General features: G+C 42.1%; 1 protein-coding gene across 1 annotated transcript in view; it reads right to left on the reverse strand.

Annotated features, from left to right (window-relative positions):
* FOXR1 (forkhead box R1) overlaps positions 1–11,363 on the reverse strand; it is a 49,598-nt gene extending 38,235 nt beyond the window's left edge. Inside the window, exon 1 of the mRNA XM_075189613.1 lies at positions 11,243–11,363. Coding sequence (XP_075045714.1) covers positions 11,243–11,363 — 121 coding nt within the window. The remainder of the gene's footprint in view (positions 1–11,242) is intronic.
* Positions 11,364–19,446: the final 8,083 nt, after the last annotated feature.

Raw genomic sequence — 19,446 nt, forward strand, 5'->3', positions numbered from 1 at the left:
TATAGATTTATGATATGATTTTAGGCCAGCAGACTTCTACTTTCCTGATGATATTTTGTCCCTGGTGTACTCATAGCTTCCCTTATGCGCCTTGTCCCTTGCGTTGTTGCCACAAACCCCAGTAGGGTGTGGCAGCAGTCTGAATGATCTTCCCCCCCGGTTTCCTCAAGGTGCTCCACATCGATCAATTCTGTGTAGTATGAAAATAAAATCTTTGTTCATCCTTCCATGGGAAGTTCTTCTGTCTTTTAAACCATTGTATGAAAATACAAAACACAAAAAAAAGGCAGACCCTGCTTTTAGGGTTAAAAGAACAAAAGAATTTCCCTTTGGATCACAGACACAGGACAACAAATAAAGAAGATTATTTTATAACCTAGTGGTAAACTAGTGTTTGGGCAGTGTTTATTATTTTTATTTTAGGGACTTTGTTCCATTATATTTCACCACAATGGTACCAATCTTTCTCGATACCGGAGATTTTCCTGCCTCACAGTCTAAGGGGTGTGGGAAAAGCCCCATGGTATATCAGGGCAAAGAAGGAGAGGCCACACCTTTTTTCCCCCCAACCTCCCTCCTCCCAGAAAGTTCCAACACCGCAATGACAAAATGATGCTGGTTCCCACTTTGATAGATGGACACCTTGTAGAGAGTATCCCTTTTATAGTGTGACAAGCCCAACTGCTCTTGATTGTTCAGATTTCCACTTTAGCAGGGAGAACTTACATCAGTTAATATTTGATAAATAGGCCTGAAAAGCGACAAAGGCAGCAGGCGTTCATAGTGAGCAGTTGCGTCTGCTTGTAACAAAAAACATAAAATATATATTATTCATAGATTATAACTCATCCAATGTCCCAAGTCATTATTGCCAGGATATTGGGATTCTAGCTTAAGATTTGGCCAAGTTCAATATCATCCAGTATCATACACCCAGGTCAATCTGGGTTTATGCCCGATAAAGCCAGACATATTAATGCAAGATGTGTGTTAAATAAATAAAGGGGACCGTCAACCAGGCAAGAGTATTTGACTCAGTTAAAGGACAGTTTTCATGGGCAGTGAGTGTTTGTCAAGGTTTGCCATTAATGTATCAGACATTAAAACAAATTAAAACCAATGTACACATTTTCTTCTGGGATGGGGTACCTGGCAGGGTTGCCTGCTTTCACCTTTCCCAATTGGGTGTTGTGATTTGTTACTTGAACAACTACTAGTTTTAAACTTGGCAGACATGAGCACTGGATCTCCTTTTGATGTCCTTCAGTGGTTGAAGTGGAAATTTAGAAATGCTGGTATGGAACTGTCACTTTTAAATAAACAGCCGGGGTTCAATTACATTGCCTTTGTCATTCTTAAGCTTTTATTCACAGGTGTAATAGTCGGTTTTGCGTCAACATACCATACTTTGTAAGTATATTTTCGATGTATGCCTGTTGATCAACTGTAACAGTTCCTTCATTCAAATTCTGCACGATCCTGATGCCCAACAGCTTGTTTACAGGACCTAGATCTTTCAATTTGATTTTCTGTTTCAACAGGTGTTTGGTACTGGTGACGTGTCTCTCTTGGTCTGCTAGCAGATCATCTACGTACACAGCTATAAAGAACATCTTTTCCTCTATGGTTTTGTAATACAAGCAATGATCAGTCTCTGACCTATTAAAGTCCATGTCTAGCAGTACAGCATCAAGTTTTATGTACCAACATTGACCACTTTGTTTAAGACCATAAAGTGACTTCTTTAGGAGGCAGACTTTACCTTCTTTGCAGACACCCTCGTTGTAGTGTTCAGGTGGCTCCATGTAAATCTCCTCTAACAATTCTATATTCAAGAATGCAAAATCAAAGTCAAGCTGATACAACAATAAATCACTAACCTCAGGTTGCTGTTTCTGGCAACAGGCGAGAAGATCTCTCCGTAATCGATCCCGGACTTTTGTTTGTAGCCCTTGGCCACAAGGCGGGCTTTATAGCGTGCTTTGGTACCGTCCAATTTATTCCTGATCGGTTCTCAGATACTCGGCCTGTCAACTACAGTCCAGGTATGATTGTCATCCAGAGCTTTTAACTCTGTATCAATAACAGCTTTCCACTGTTCCCAGTTGTTGCTTTATTTATCCTCTTCAATATTTTGCAGTTCACAAAAGGCTAGATTAACGAACTCCTCGCTATATCTCCTAGGGGGAATACCTTTGTTACTACTCATAGAACTTCTGTTTTCGGGTTGGGTATCCACAATAAAATTTTCTGTCTCAATCACTCTTTCTGCTGCCTGAACATCCAGTGTCACAAACTTTTCTTGTGGTTGCTGTTCCACTACTCCACTAGGTGGCGTTTTTTCGTGAACCACCACATCTCTGGATTTGATAAGACGTTTATTGTTAAATGTCCCAAAGTCTGTATCCTTTACTCTGTAGGCAATACCCGAGCATGATACACTCGACTGACTAGGTATCGAACTTACGTTGCTTTTCTTTAGGAATACAACTTACAGCCAAATACACGGAGATGGTTGACACTTAGCTTTTTACTGGACCACACCTCCAGTGGTGGTTTACCTTCCACAGCTATTGTGGGAGCTCGGTTTTTATGGTAGACTGCAGTGAACACTGCTTCCGCCCAAAACCTTTTCTCCAGACCTGCGACATTCAACATAGTTCATGTTCGTTCAACAATTGTGCTGTTTGCTCGTTCACTCACACCGTTCTGCTCTGGTGTGTAGGCAATTGTTAGTTGGTACTGTATGGAATATTTTCTTAAGAATTCAGCTAAAGTCCTGTTGCCGTATTCTCCCATATTGTCGGATCTCAAGTCTTTTTATTTCAGACCTGTTTGAGTCTCTTCAAGACTTGTGTATACCCTAATTTTTCCTTTGGCTTCACTCTTGGCTTTTATGAAATAGACATGTGTCATCCTAGTTGCGTCATCAATGTGTGTCAGAAAGTATCTGTAGCCACTGTCTGATTTCACCTTCATCAGACCACACACATCAGTATGCACTAGAGCTAGGGGTGCTTCAGCTCTAGTTGCCAACTTTGGTAACGGGCAATGAGTTTGCTTACCCTTTCTGCAGCTATCGCATGTCGGTCTCTCAGAACTGTTCACAGTGATGCCTGTCACCATTCCCATCAGCAAGCTTCTGGACGTTGTCATATTCCAGATGACCCAATCTCATATGCCACAGCTCCATTGATTGACTTATCTGAAGCCGCCAATGCATGACATTCTACTGTGTCTAGGACATAAAGACAGTTATACATGGTTGCTGTTACAATTACAATACCTTTCTGGTTTTCAACCACATATTTGCCCTCTGCGAATTTGACCTGATAACCCTCCCCCCCCCCTCCCCCAAGATGCTTATAGTGACAAGGTTGGTTCCCAACTCTGGTACACACAATACGTCTTGCATATTTGTGATGGTTTCACCTTTTATATTCAGGTGGACTGCGATAGTCATGACTTTTGTTGCAGTAAGAAACTTTCCACCGATTCCTTTTACTGTAACACATGGTTTCAACAAACTGAACCATTCCAGATTGCAGCTAAAATGTTTTGTGGCCCCTGAGTCCATATACCAGTAGTCTTTCTTATGATTATCTGCTACATTCAATGTCGACTCATTAGGTTTTTCATGAGTTTTCAGTTCACTTCTAACTTTTAGGGCTAGATTTACTAAGCTGCGGGTTTGAAAAAGTGGGGATGTTGCCTATAGCAACCAATCAGATTCTAGCTTTCATTTATTTAGTACCTTCTACAAAATGACAGCTAGAATCTGATTGGTTGCCATAGGCAACATCCCTACTTTTTCAAACCCGCAGCTTAGTAAATCTAGCCCTTAGTCTGCATTCAGATGCCTTGTGCCCCATCTTATGACATATGAAGTATTTAAACTTAGGTTTCTTGGACTTTGCACTTTTTGTGAGTAGAGTGGTACTTTCAGCATTTGCCTCGACAGGAATTCTGTTTAAACTGCAGTAGCTTAGCTCTCACGATTTCTGTTGTTAACTTGGTACGTTGGACTCCAAAGCTATTACTAGGAAATCATACTCTGGTGTAAGATTCTGCAGCATCACCATTGCGACTTCCTCGTCATCTACCAGTGCTCCCACAGATGCCAATTGCTGGAATATCTACAACATTTTGTCTATGTACTCACAAGTACTTAATTAATTCCGCTCAGTGTACATCTCAAGTTGATTCTTCTCATCAGACCTTTGTCCTAATACGCATTTTTTCAGAGCAGTCCACATCTCCCTTGCTGAATTTTTATCATTAATGATGAATACACGTGCTGTTCTATAGCTAAGCCAATGGTGCCCATGGCTCTATTCACTTCATCAGCATTTGGAATGGCGTCTGTACCCACTGTGACTTTCCACAACTTTTCCCGTATTAACTACATTTGCATTGCAAATTTCCACGTTGCATAATTCTCAGAACCTTTTAATTTAGCAAAGTTCATACTGGTGCCTGTGCACATTTTTTGTGTACTGAATAAAGGATTATTCTGCAATATATCAACTTCCTTTTATTTTCTTGTACTTTTGCTATCTTTCTATATGTTTAAGCGTTTACCTTAACACACAGTACCTGGGCCTATAACCTGTTGGTTATACCTTTTGATGTTGATAAAAGGTGTTCAGTGGTGTTAATGTGGATATTACGCTTTTGTAACTTAAACAAAAACACTGTTTATTAAAAATGATAACAGATGAATAAATGCAGCTACTCACAGTTGGTAACTTGTAGTACAGCAGTAGTTCAACATTAGTAACAGTATGAATACAGTTGAACTTATACACTTGTATATACAGTATACAGATGCAGGTAGGTTGGTAATGCACTTGTGGGGTTCTCTATATGCACGTCTGTGCAGGTTATTATTGTGGGCATACAGATGCATCCCTTATGTATACAAGTAGTGGGGAGCCTCCAGTCACCTATGTGCGTTTGGAGGACTTATATATACACATACGGAGTGCAGCCAACAGTACTGCATCATTATTATTACTGGTCAGACAGGAAGTGTCCCCCACTTCCTGTTTCCTTACTCGACCACAGGGGGTTGTGCTGCGGTTGCCATAGTAATGCAGCAGGGGAGACGGAGCAAAAGCGCTCCTATATACTAACTATGTTCCTATATACCACTATCTTCATTGCAGGTATCCTCCTCTCCCCCCCTACCCGCTCTCCTCTATGCCTCACATACTGCTTCTCTCGCTCATCCCTTACTCCTTGATCTTCTCTATCTATCCCTGTTCCTGCTCCTATTGTACCCTTTCACTAGTGAATTCACATGTTTGCCTCTCCTCCATCACACTGCTGCCCCCTCCATTCTTTAGCTACCTTTTTATGACCTTCTTTCCTTCTGTTTTCTTCTCTTACTCTTTGATCTTATTTTATTCAGTATGCTGGTTAATCTTTGCGCAGCTACTCACTGACGGTGTCGGTATGTGATAACGTCACGCCCAACAGTTAGTGAGGGGGAGCCCCCATCACCTAGTAACTATTTACAGGGCCGGTGGACAAGCGTTCTGCTGGCCCTGGCTGCCTGCAAGGAAATGCGGTGAAGAAGTGCCAATATGTCATACTGGCTCATACTGCCCCACTTCAAGCACTGATGTCCTTTAATATCTACAGAACCCAGACACCTCACTCCTGATAATGCTAGATATTTTTAGGGGAATGCAGGCGCTTAAGTTTACTTAAACAAATCAAGTATATTTTCATTAGAAGCAGGTGTTTTCCTACTTATATTGGAATTTATGCAAAGTAATACATAGTTATTTAAAGACCTTCATCAAAATATTTAGCATAATTCCACACAAATAGTCACAGTGCTTCAATAGGCTTTCATTTGCTGGGGCAGATCGCCATAATGGAGTGCTATAGGATTTCGATAGTTCTCTAATGTGGCTGCCTGCCAAAAGTATTTGTTAGTTCACTTCCTCTCAATCCAGGTACACTAATATTGGCAGCATAGTTCGGGTCATATGAAAAAGGTTTAAATAATGTATATCTGTGAGCCTAACCCCAAAGGTTAGACTCACTGTACCTATGACTACAGTTTTGAGCGCATGAAAGGCAAAACTCACATGTTATGTTGTTCAAATGGACACTTTTTTTGGTTTCTAAAGTTCAACAAGTACGCATTGAAAAATCACAATTGGTCATTATCCCTGAATAAGGATATTGTTCTTTGCGGCCAGAGCACTTAGTAGCTCACAATAACACTGGAATTCTAGTCTGCAGAAAGGTGCAGAAATGTAGTAGAGTTGATAAATTACTTGACATGAATGACAGACAGTCTAGTATCTAATAAAATGCATTCATTAGCACATAGAGCACATATAGAACCAGGGCCGGACTGGGACTAAAAATCAGCCCTGGCATTTCAACCATACAGGCCCATCTCTGTTGATGAGCATGAAAAAAACTGGGTGCCGCTAAGGGCGTGGCCACATTATGTTGGGGGCGTGGTCAAGATGGGGCATTGATACATACATTATAATAAAACATTACATTTATCAGGCCCTCCCTATCATGCCACCCCTCCACCCCAGAAGCACATTACAACACCCCCAGTCCACTGTGCTTATCTATGCTTCTGATTCTGCGACATCCATCAGGATGGGAACTTCCTGTAGAGTGAGCAGAGAAACTCTTAGTCTCACAAGATTAATAAATCTCATGAGACTTAGAGCTCCTCGGCATGCTCTGCAGGCTGTGTCCTATCCAGGGACTGGGAGTAGCTATCCGCTCCCTCCTGCTAACCAGAGCTGGACTTAGTCTCAGGGGGCCCTAGGCACTTAAGACAGGGGGCTCCTATGATGTAATATGGTTATTAGACACATTTTCAACAAATACATAGGCAATACTGTGAGCACTACTATTAGGTGCACACAGTTCTGCCTTCACAAGCAGTACAATGTGAAGTAGGACATACCTCCCAACTGTCCTTGCAGTCAGACCAAATCCTGACTAAGCGGGACAGTCACCCAACAAATTCAGGACAGTTGGCAGACTGTCCTGGTCTCTCTTACCTGTCTTGTCATTGTCACCACTTGTGGCTTCTGGTGTCTTTAGATCAGTTGCTGCTTGTCTGGATCCTGGAATGTTGGGGATCCTGTTGGAAAAAAAAAAAAAAATGGGTACATGAAAGTTAGAAAACTCCAAACAGCACCAATGTTAACTCAATATAGCACCCACGTTATAAAATTAGGCCTCACTCCAGTCCCAACATTAAAATAATAGTATTCCCATTTAATAAATAAATCTATTTCCCTCCCTCCAAACAACCTCAGCAAGAAATTAAATAGCATTTATGTTTAATAAATATAACCATTTCCCACAAACATCCCAAGCATTAAATAATTCATAATCACATTTCATAATTAGACCTCATTTTCCCCAAACAGCCCCACATTCACTTAATAGCACACATTATAGTCATAAACTGTCCCCCACACACATTATAGTCATATACTGTTCCCACACACATTGGCCATTTTTATTATCCCCCTCCTACAGCCATTGCCCCCCCTTGCAGACATTTTCACTCGCCCCCTCTTCCCCCTGCAGACATTTTCACTCACCCCCCCTTCCCCCTGCAGACATTTATTGCCCCTCTCCCCCCCTGGAGACATTTATTGGCCCCCTCCCTGCCTGGAGACATTTATTGCCCCTCTCCTCCCCTGCAGACATTTATTGCCCCTCTCCCCCCGCGCAGACATTTATTGCCCCTCTCCCCCCCTGCACACATATTCCGTTTGTCTCCCCCCCCCTCCCTGCACACATATTCCGTTTGTCTCCCCCCCCCCCCCTCCTTGCACACATATTCCGTTTGTCTCCCCCCCCTCCCTGCACACATATTACGTTTGTCTCCCCCCCCTAACTGCACACATATTCCATTTGTCTCCCCCCCTCCCTGCACACCCCACCTGCAGACATTTTCACTCATCCCCCCTTCCGCCTGCAGACATTTATTGCCCCTCTCCCCCCCTGGAGACATTTATTGGCCCCCTCCCTCCCTGGAGACATTTATTGCCCCTCTCCCCCCCTGCAGACATTTATTGCCCGTCTCCTCCCCCTGCAGACATTTATTGCCCCTCTCCCCCCCCGCACATTTATTGCCCCTCTCCGCATACATATTCCGTTTGTCTCCCCCCCTCCCTGCACACATATTCCGTTTGTCTCCCCCCTCCCTGCACACATATTCCGTTTGTCTCCCCCCCCCTCCCTCCCTGCACACATATTCCGTTTGTCTCCCCCCCCCTCCCTGCACACATATTCCGTTTGTCTCCCCCCCTCCCTGCACACATATTCCGTTTGTCTCCCCCCCTCCCTGCACACATATTCCGTTTGTCTCCCCCCCCTCCCTGCACACATATTCCGTTTGGCTCCCCCCCCCTCCCTGCACACATATTCCGTTTGGCTCCCCCCCCCCTCCCTACCTGCACACATATTCCGTTTGTCTCCCCCCCCCTCCCTGCACACATATTCCGTCTGTCTCCCCCCCTCCCTGCACACATATTCCGTTTGTCTCCCCCCCCTGCACACATATTCCATTTGTCTCCCCCCTCCCTCCCTGCACACATATTCCCTACACTTACCTCAACACTGACAGCTGCCTCCACTGCAGCTCCTCCTACGCGGTAGCCGGGCCGGCGCACAGAGCCGTCATGACGTCACACGACATGACGGCTGCACACAAGATGGCCAGTCCAGCCCTGTATAGAACTTAATAGAAGTATTTTCTTGTTAAGCATTTCTCTAAGTCATAAATTATATACAAATGTTTAATGTAAACCATCTATTCTGTGACAAAAACTTTATTTTGTTCATATTTTACAAATAGATTTGTCATTTAAAAAATGAAATCATGATTTGTTTTGCATCCATTAGAGTTGCATCAAATAAAAATGTACTTAAGGCTCAATAGCCTATTTTTTATTGTTTTCATTCTTCATTATGTATATAAAAATAACTACTTAACACCTCATAGGTCATGCTAAACTGAAGATACATCCTAGTAGCCAGGCCTAGTATCTTGCATGGGATGCCTAAATCTAGTATACCAAGCAAGGCTACTACATCCATGCAAACATGGATCTAAGGATTTAATAGTGACTGTAATAAATATAGAGACCTGGGGGTAGATTTACTAAATCAGCCAATCAGATTCTAGCTGTCATTTTGTAGAATGTACTAAATAAATGATATCTAGAATCTGATTAGTTGCTATAGGCAACACCTCCACTTTACAAACCCGCAGTTTAACAAATATACCACCTGGGGGTAAATGTATCAAACAGAGGATTCTGCTAGTCAGGGGCGCACAGAGCATTTTTAAGGGGGGGTTTCCTCTCCACCGGAAAAAAAAAAAAGCGAGAGAGCTGCCGCACATGCGCCCGAGCAGCAGCTCCGTTTAGGCAGCACTGTACTATACAGCAGCTGCGGCGCTGTCAAAGAAGCTTCCGCGGCTTATACAGCACCGCCGCGGACGCTTCTTTGACAGCGCCGCGACTGCTGTATAGTACAGGGCACTTTTTTAGCGGAGGGATTTCTGGAGACCCAGAAACCCCCCCTGCGTGCACCACTGCTAGTCGCCAATATTCAGCGACCTTGCAAGGGAAATTTAAAACGGCCATTGTCATTTTAAATTTCCTCTGCAGAGTAGCCGAATATCTGTGACTTGCAGAACTCACTTCTTAATATATTTACCCCCTGATGTGTTAGATTCCCAAAAGAAATATTATGATCCCTTCAGTTCTCAGCGCTGGGTATTATGTTAGCACTTTATAAAAGATAATAGTTAAATTGGGTAATTTATTGTGACTGCTGGCAGTATGTAAGAGTATGAGAAGAATTATAAAAGTGCATTTTTGTAAGTGTTTCTACATTCAATGCAGACCTGCCAACTTGAATTTTTTTCATCTTTTGTTAGTAGATCATCAGGAGCTAGTTAGTACAAATTAGGAAGCACTTTGCATGCTGCATGAATTTTGCTTTCGCACTGCTTGCCGAATATAAAAGTATTAGAGTACCACCAGAGCCGGATTAACAATAGGGCTAAATGGGCTACAGCCCAGGGGCCTCGGGAAGCTGGGGGCCCTGCCGGCATTCATCGGGTCAGGGGCGTCCCCGCCCCCGGCTCCGACTGTCACCCGTTCAAGGAAAATGGCAGGCAGCTAACAGCAAATGTTATGCCGTTAGCTGCCTGCTGTCACTGTAGGACTTACGTGGCACGCAGTAATTTCCTTACTCTGGAGGTCTTGTGAGAGTGAGACTATGACTTAAGGAGTAAGGAGATTACTGTGCACCGCGCAATTGCTACAGGGAGTGGAACAACAGAAGGAGATAAGATCAAGGGGGGTGGGAGGCTCATGGCTGAGGGGCCTCATGGGGGGGGGGCCTCACAGTACCCGTAGCCCAGGGACCTCCCTTCCCTTAATCCGGCCCTGAGTACCACAGTGACAAAATTAATTCTGTAAAACAATGTGGAGCTTCAAACTTGCTTTCAAAATTGTACATTCAATTTAGTATGTATGCTATTGTAACAAATAATTATGGAAAAAAAGTCACTATTTATGGCAAAAGAAATACCATATATGCAAAAAACAACTGTCCTTTCAAATGCCTCCATATAACCTCATATGCCCTGTATAACAATACACCTGCATGTAGCATCACATAGCCAATACACCTGCATATGCACTCACATAGAGACAGACTAAAGTGAAACTTTCTCCCCTCCCCCTCACTTAACAAGCAGAGTATGTGCTGTGCAAAACCATCACAATGGGCCTTGTCACAGAAGGGTAAACTGCCCCAGTTATTTTTTTTTTTTAAGGTTTATATTTTGCATCATTTCTTCTCTTCCTCTCATTGTTCTGGGAGCTTTTTCTTCCTCAGATTCAAATGAAACAGAAAAAAAACAAACAAACAGGAAACAAAAATAAATAAAGCAAATAAAAAGCACTTGTGTACTACTGATGTTTTCTTGCCACATTGCATGTGTTTGCAGTTCTGTGTGTCAAAGCAAAAAATTTTAAACAAACAAAAACACTCATAACAATGTATAGACTCAGCCCAATAGACTTGTTTGGGAAGTTTGGGTCTAAAAAAACAGTCACCTTGTGTTTAGCTCCATAATATATGAGAACCACTGATTCTAAGCAAAAAAAATGTCCTATAAGCTGCATTGCATAAATTCAGAAAGCAATGCACTGCTTACCAGCAAAGTACTGATCAATAGTTACACACTGTTTCAGTTCTTCCATCATGTCCCAATCTTCCAGAGCTGTTGATAGGTGAAGGCTTCCATACCTGGTTCTGTCAGAAAAATGTAAAAACATCGCTTGTACTCCTCTTACCAATTCCAAACAACCATCACATTCAGGCTTTGAGCAGGTGTATTGTAAGGTTGCATCTAAACCCCACCCTCTCAGGTTTAAAGGGTCAATATCATTCGGCTTATAAATCTTACAGAAATGCAGTGTTTTTGTTTGGTAGAGATGTTCACTGACCCCCATGTTTTGGTTTTGGTTTTGGTTTTGGATCTGTATTAAGTTTGTGTTTTGGTTTTGGTTTTGCATCTGTATTTTTTAGAAAAATTGCTATAATATGCTAAAAATCACATAATTTTGCTCTTTTCTTTGTTCCTACATTATTATTAACCTCAATAACACTAATTTCCAGTAATTTCCAGTCAATTTTGAACACCTCACAGGTCACAATATTATTTTCATATACTTTCGGACAAAGACAGCAGCAAGCTGGCTGGATGCTAAGCAACAGAACAACGACAGAAACACAAGGCAGTATATAGCACATCTTGGAAACATAGATACACAGCAGTTGCAGAAAAAAAAGAGAGGTGGTACAAGATGGAATTGTCCTTGGGCTTTCCCACCTCCCCTTATGTAAGATATTGAAAAGGACGTGTACAGTTTAACAAACCAAGCACTTCAGCGACAAGGAGTGCCAATTTTGTGTCTGAAGTGCTTGGTTTGTTTTGGCCCCCACAAAACAAGCTACCGATAGCTTAGCTGCCTTAAGCCCAACAGCGCTGTCAATCAACTCTACATTATTAAATCATGTCTGCTCCTGCTGCATCTTTAATCTCCTTCTCCTCTGTGGACAGAGCCGGATTTAGACCTCATGGGGCCCTAGACAAGATACTGGTTGGGGGGGCTACGAAACAATCCATAGCACTATGTTTTTGTAGCATACCATATACCCCTATAGCTGAGTAGAAGGAAAGCTATGTGCTGCCGCGCAGCAGCGGCGTGCCGTCAAAGGAGGTGTGGCCATATCATTGAGGGTGTGGCTTGCATCATTGGGGGTGTTCCTAACAGCAATAACCTAGCGTACCTAGCAGCAACAACCAACATACCTAGTAATAACCAAGCAGTTCTCACTTTTATCCCTCCATCATCACATATGCCCCTTCACATTAAGGCTGTGCCTGTTCACAATATCACATGTGCCCCTTCATTGTCACTTTTGTACCTCCATCATAATACTGTGTCCCTTCATTGTTACTTTTGCCCCTCCAAAATGTCACATGTGCCCCTTCACATCACCTCTGTGCCCTTTAACATATCCTCTTTGCTCCTTTACATCACGTCTGTGCCCCTTCACATCAACTCTGTCCCTCCCTCTTCATAATTTTTTGGGAACAAATTATTCCCCCTTTTTCTTAGTGTGCAATTGTGCCTACGTTAGTTTGCTTACCTTTCTATTGCTTTCTTCTCTTCTGTTTTCTTCTTTCTGTTTTCTCATCTTCTGTTTTCTTTCTTGCCCTGTGGCACGCTGCTCCTCTTTGCTCCACAAAAGTCTTCAGTGAAAATGCATCAGGGGTGATTATGTGACGCCCAACATTCAGTGGAGCACAACTGAGCAGGAAGGAGGAGAGGAGATATGGGGGGCGCTGCAATCATGTGATTTTTTTTGGTTGTTTTTTATTGCTCCCTCAGACACAATATTTTTTTTTCTTTGCTGGCGCCCCCACCACCCACTGAGCCCCCTGGAGACTGCTGGGCCATAGGAAAGTGTTTAGGTTGCCCTGTCTGTGTATCCCTCCCTCTCATTCCTGAAGAACTGCCAAACTTATGTAGACACAGGAATGGATATGACAACTGGAGTGGCATTAGATCTGCTTCGGACAGACTGTGACACTGAAGATGTGAGCAGCATGGAATCCGTCATGTTGGAATTAAGGATGAGCGGGCTCGGATTTCTCTAATCCGAGCCCACCCGAACAGTGCGGATCCGACGGGATCCGAGCACTGTTCGGGTATTTGCGGCGCCAAAAAAAATTTAAACTGAGGCTCTGACGTCCGAGTCTCGCGTCGGATCTCGCGAGACTCGGATTGCATAAATTCCCCGCTCGCGCCCGGCATCTTCAGTCGGGCTCAGATCATTGAAGAGGGAGGTTATAGGTTTAGTGGTGCTCCGTCCTGTGTCCTGTGTCCTGTCACTCTGTCCTGCTTAATATCCAGTGGTTACATGGTCCTGTGCTCTGTCCTGCTGATCAGTCCAGTGGTTATTTTTTCCAGTGCTCTGTCCTGCGCAGTGCAGTGGTGCTTTTGTCCTGTGCTCTGTCCTGCTGAATCCAGTGGTGCTGTGTCCTGTGCTCTGTCCTGCTGAGTCCAGTGGTGCTGCCTGTGTCCTGTGCTCTGTTCTGCTAAGGACATTGTCATTTATAAATTATTCAAAAGTTATAAAAAATGTAAAAAAAAATTATAAAAAACGTATACAAAAATAATTAAAAAAAATTATAAAAAAATAATTGAAAAAAAAGATAAAAAAATTTGTTAAAAAATACTAGGTACTGCTATTTCAAAGTCAAACTACGTTCACTGTTGCTGCTGTACCAAAAAATAATAGGTACTGCTATTTAAAATTCAAACTACGTTCACTGTTGCTGCTGTACCAAAAAATAATAGGTACTGCTATTTACTATTTATTTATTTATATACTGTTCATTATTTCAGTAGTTCCTAAAAAATAGGAACTGTCAGTTCTATTACTACGGTCATTGTTTGTGTAGTTCCAAAAAATAGGAACTGCCAGTTCTATTACTACGGTCATTATTTGTGTAGTTCCAAAAAATAGGAACTGCCAGTTCTATTACTATGGTCATTGTTTGTGTAGTTCCAAAAAATAGGAACTGCCAGTTCTATTACTACGGTCATTGTTTGTGTAGTTCCAAAAAATAGGAACTGCCAGTTCTATTACTACGGTCATTGTTTGTGTAGTTCCAAAAAATAGGAACTGCCAGTTCTATTACTACGGTCATTGTTTGTGTAGTTCCAAAAAATAGGAACTGCCAGTTCTATTACTACGGTCATTGTTTGTGTAGTTCCCAAAAAATAGGAACTGCCAGTTCTATAACTACGGTCATTGTTTGTGTAGTTCCAAAAAATAGGAACTGCCAGTTCTATTACTACGGTCATTGTTTGTGTAGTTCCCAAAAAATAGGAACTACCATTTCTATTACTACGTTCTTTGTTTCTGTAGTTCCAAAAAAGGGGAACTGCCATTTTTAATACTATGTTCTTTGTTTTTATCTGTGCAGTGGAATTCAGAACTGTTGAGGGTGATATATTGTGGCCCCGGTACCAAATTGGGTACCGGGGCCACTCCACTACGCAGTCCAGATAGATGCGTATCAGATATTAAACTACATTCACTGTTAGGGGCAAATCCAAAGTTAATGAAAATGACCTGTCATCGTCAAAAACAAAGGGTATTGATGCGCTCGAACTACACCCTGTATATGCTGCAGAGGATGTAGGAGCAGGCAGCTGTGCAGTGGAATTCAGACCAGTTGAGGGTGATATATTGTGGCCCCGGTACCAAATTGGGTACCGGGTCCACTCCACTACGCAGTCCAGATAGATGCGTATCAACTACATTCAGTGTTGGGGCCAAATCCAAAATTAATGAAAATGACCTGTCATCGTCAAAAACAAGAGGTATTGACGCGCTCGAACTACACCCTGTATATGCTGCAGAGGATGTAGGAGCAGGCAGCTGTGCAGTGGAATTCAGACCCGTTGAGGGTGATATATTGTGGCCCCGGTACCAAATTGTGTACCGGGTCCACTCCACTACGCAGTCCAGATAGATGCGTATCAGATATTAAACTACATTCAGTGTTGGGGGCAAATCCAAAGTTAATGAAAATGACCTGTCATCGTCAAAAACAAGAGGTATTGACGCGCTCGAACTACACCCTGTATATGCTGCAGAGGATGTAGGAGCAGGCAGCTGTGCAGTGGAATTCAGACCAGTTGAGGGTGATATATTGTGGCCCCGGTACCAAATTGGGTACCGGGGCCACTCCACTACGCAGTCCAGAAAGCTACCTCGGTGCAATGTTTTGGACTAAAAAGAATATTGTGAGGTGTGAGGTGTTCAGAATAGACTGGTAATTAGTGGAAATGATTGTTATTGAATGTTATTGAGGTTAATAATAGCGTAGGAGTGTAAAAAAACCAAAAAAATGGATTTTAGCGCTTTTTATGCTTTTTTAAAAATAAATCAGAACCCAAAACCCTAAATCAGAACCAAAACCTTTCGTCAGGTGTTTTGGCAAAACAAATCAGAAACTAAAACCTCAAGCTAATCAGAACCCATAACCCAAAACACTAAAAGTGCCCGGTGCACACCCCTAGTAGGAATACACTGCATTGAACAGAAATTTAAACCAATATATAGATGCAGTTGATGAGACTGTTTAAGTTAAAAAGCTGGCTCGGCTCAGTACTCGGATCGGCGATGTTCGGGTGGACTCGGTTTTCTGAAAGCCAAGGGCGAGCATCTCTAGTGTGTGCTGTAATGTATTTTTATATAAATAATATTTAGAAAGGTTTTACATAAATTATAAGAAATTGCTAACTGTAACTGGATAGCCCACATTTACTGAACTACACATACATTAGTATGGATCGCTGACATCATTTTTCATTTCTAAGTGGTTTTAATGTATGTCAAAATTATATATCTTACAAGATATGTTTTCAATATGACATATTAGTTATCTTCACTGCAGGGGTTGGGTACGTTTTAACTATTCTGATAAGTCCGACATCGCCAATCCCTACAAAAAAAAGACGAAATAATTAAAAACCGACTTGAAAATAATGAGACTTAGCTTGAACACGACGCTGGAGATGACCAAATAAAGCATCATAATGACAGCAAGGCATTCCCTTGCTTGAAGAACTGACCGGCGGTGCAGCCTGACATCATCTCGACTTGTGTGAATAAAGATTTAAAGCGGTGTAAACACTTAACCTTAGGGGTCCCCACATTGCCGCTTTAAATTTTTATTCACACACGTCGCGATGATGTCACGCTGCACCGCCGGTGAGTTCTTCAATCGGAATGCCTTGCTGTCATTATGGTGCTTTATTTGGTCATCTCCAGCGTCGTGTTCAAACTAAGTCTCATTATTTTCAAGTCGGTTTTTGATTATTTCGTGTTTTTTTTGTAGGGATTGGCGATGTCGTAATTGTGGTAATTGGATAACCGATTACCACCGCACTGCAGTACCCATAGACTTCCATCCAACGTGACTCAAATTTAACAAGCTCTGCTTTTCACTATTAAAAAAAACTAATGCCAGCTTACCGTTTCAATGGAGTCCTATGGACTTCATTGCTGCAGGAAAAGTGTCTCTTCATCCAGCGCAGGGTCCCGTAGCAAAGAGCATGCGCAACCTTAGCCGTGTATCTGCAGTAGGTACTTGCTTCAGATCCTCTATTCACCAGCAGCGTTCGCCAGGACTTACCAATGAAACCTGGCATGGTAAATTTAAGGGCTGGTATTTTACATTACTGCATTTTGATTTTCCTTGCCGCCCAGTAATGATATATGGGACCCCAAATTCTTTTATGCAAGAGCTCACAATGATCCATTTTTGTTAGCAGTTAGTTAACCAATATAAATTCCACACAGATAGGGTCTTGGTTAAAATCGAACCCACAGCCCCAACGCTTTGAGGCAGCAATGCTAACCAAGGCAGCATAGTGGTTCTGTATTTAGCCTTCTTGCCTCACAACACTGGGGCCATGATTTTAATTTCAAAACATGCCACTATCTGTTTAGTTTGTATGTTTTCCCTGTGATTGCGTGGATATCCTCACATACTCCAAAATCATATTGGTAGGTTAATTGGCTGCTGATGCTGAGCCTAGTAGATTCTCAATCTTAAAACCTTTCACCTCATTTTAAAGGATGAGATCTGCAACTTATTTGTAACCCATACACTCTGTGATCAAATATTTTGAGACCAGCTAATAGGATCAGTGTTCTGAATACAGAAAAATAAAATCATCTGTATTTCTCAACCATTGTCACATGTATACCTGAACCATTATATATTACATTACCTCTAATTGTGCTTCATAGTGACATCACCACCCTATGGCCAATTTCTATAACTTTAACCCTTAATCAGAGTCACATCACCATCTTCTGGCAAATTCCTATATTATATTGATTTTAAATATTCATCAGAGTGACATCGCCACCTTGTGGCCAAGTTCTATATTACATTCTCTTTAATTCTTTATCAAACTGACATGCCATTTTCTGGCCTATTTGTTTAATGCATTGACTTTATATCTTCCTCAGAGTCGCATCACCATCTTGTGGCCAATTTCAATATTGTATTGAATCTTAAGCATCATCAGAGTGATGCTACCATCTTGTGGTCAATTTCTATATTATCTTCATTTTAAAGTTTCATCACAGTGATTTTACCATTTTCAGGCCAGATTCAATATTGCATTGACTTTGAACAAAATTATAGTTTCACTCTGATGAAGCTTTAAACTTCTATATTACATTGTTTTATCTCCTCAACTGGGGATCACCACCACCTTTGTACCAATTTATATATTGCATTGCTTTCATTCATTATCAGGGTTTTGTTAACCTACAAGATGCATGTCATAATCCTGATCTTTGTAGTTATACATTAATACAGCTACAAAACACTGTGTATGGCAAACCACACAGTGCATTCTCAATCTTGAAACCTGTCACCTCATTAAAACATTTGAGATCTGCAACTTAATTGTAACCCATTCACTCTGTGATCATATATTTTGAGAGCTGCCACAAGGATAGGTGTTCTGACTAAAGAAAAATAAAACATTTCTATTTCTCTACCATTTTCTTTGGTATAGCTGAACAGATATGTATTACATTAGCTCTAATTTTCCTTCAGAGTGACATCACCACTGGCCAATTTCAATATTGAACTGAAATTGAAGCTTCATCAGAGTGATACTATCATCTTGTTCCATTTTCTATATTGCATTGATTTATCTCTTAATCAGTATAGCACCACCCCCTTTTGGACAATTTATATATTGCATTGCTTCCACTCATCATCAGGATGATATCAACCTACAAGATGCATGTCAAAATCCTGATCTCCGTAGTTAAACATCAACACAGCTATAAAACACTGAGTATAGCAAGCAACACAGTGTCAGATTCTCAATCTTAAAACCTTTCACCTCATTTTAAAGGATGAGATCTGCAACTTATTTGTAACCCATACACTCTGTGATCAAATATTTTGAGACCAGCTAATAGGATCAGTGTTCTGAATACAGAAAAATAAAATCATCTGTATTTCTCAATCATTGTCATATGTATATGTAACACCCCCCTAGTGGTGTTCTAGTAAAACCCTGCACTTCAGTGAATACAGGAGGGGTCACCTAGAGGGTAAGCTAGAAGTTTATAAAAAGTTACATAAACTGGTTACCATGGTGATAACCCAGCCCAGCCTGTGAGACTGAGTGAAAGGAAGAAGGGGCTGTCATTAAGGGGGGATAGAGAAGAGAGAGAGAGGAGGAGACAGAGAGGAGACACAGGAGAGGAGAGATGGTAGCTGGGGACCTGGGAGAGAGTGGGGTGGAAGCTCCCAGGCTCCCCCAGCATTCCCTGGAAGTCTGAGCATGGTGACTGCACCAGGACAAGGAATGTGTGCCCTGGATGAGGGGGAGAACTCCATGTCACTATAGAGAACCCAAGATAGAGGGGGACACTTCGCATGGAAAAGACCCTGGAGGAGGGTAGCTAGAAGAGGCATGGTAGCTGTATTGTCAGATCCTGAGGCTGAGAGTACACAGAGTGAAGTGTCAGAGCACAGGAGACATTATCCCCGCAGAGGAAGGATGAGCTGCAGTTGAGAGGTTCACAGCGTGTGTCAGAGCTGCATGGAGAAGAAGCTGTCTGCCTGTTAGCATCCATGTGAGTGCCCCTGCAGAGGAGGGTGATCTGCAGTGAGTATGGAGTGTAAGAGACCTATGATTTATGTTCTTTAACATCTAGATAACATTAAGAACTGTGCTGGAGAGAGTAAGGAGATGTATATATTTTTCTTTATTGCTGCAACCATTATGATTA

This window comes from Mixophyes fleayi, chromosome 11 (assembly GCF_038048845.1).
Source record: "Mixophyes fleayi isolate aMixFle1 chromosome 11, aMixFle1.hap1, whole genome shotgun sequence".
Lineage (NCBI taxonomy): Eukaryota > Metazoa > Chordata > Amphibia > Anura > Limnodynastidae > Mixophyes > Mixophyes fleayi.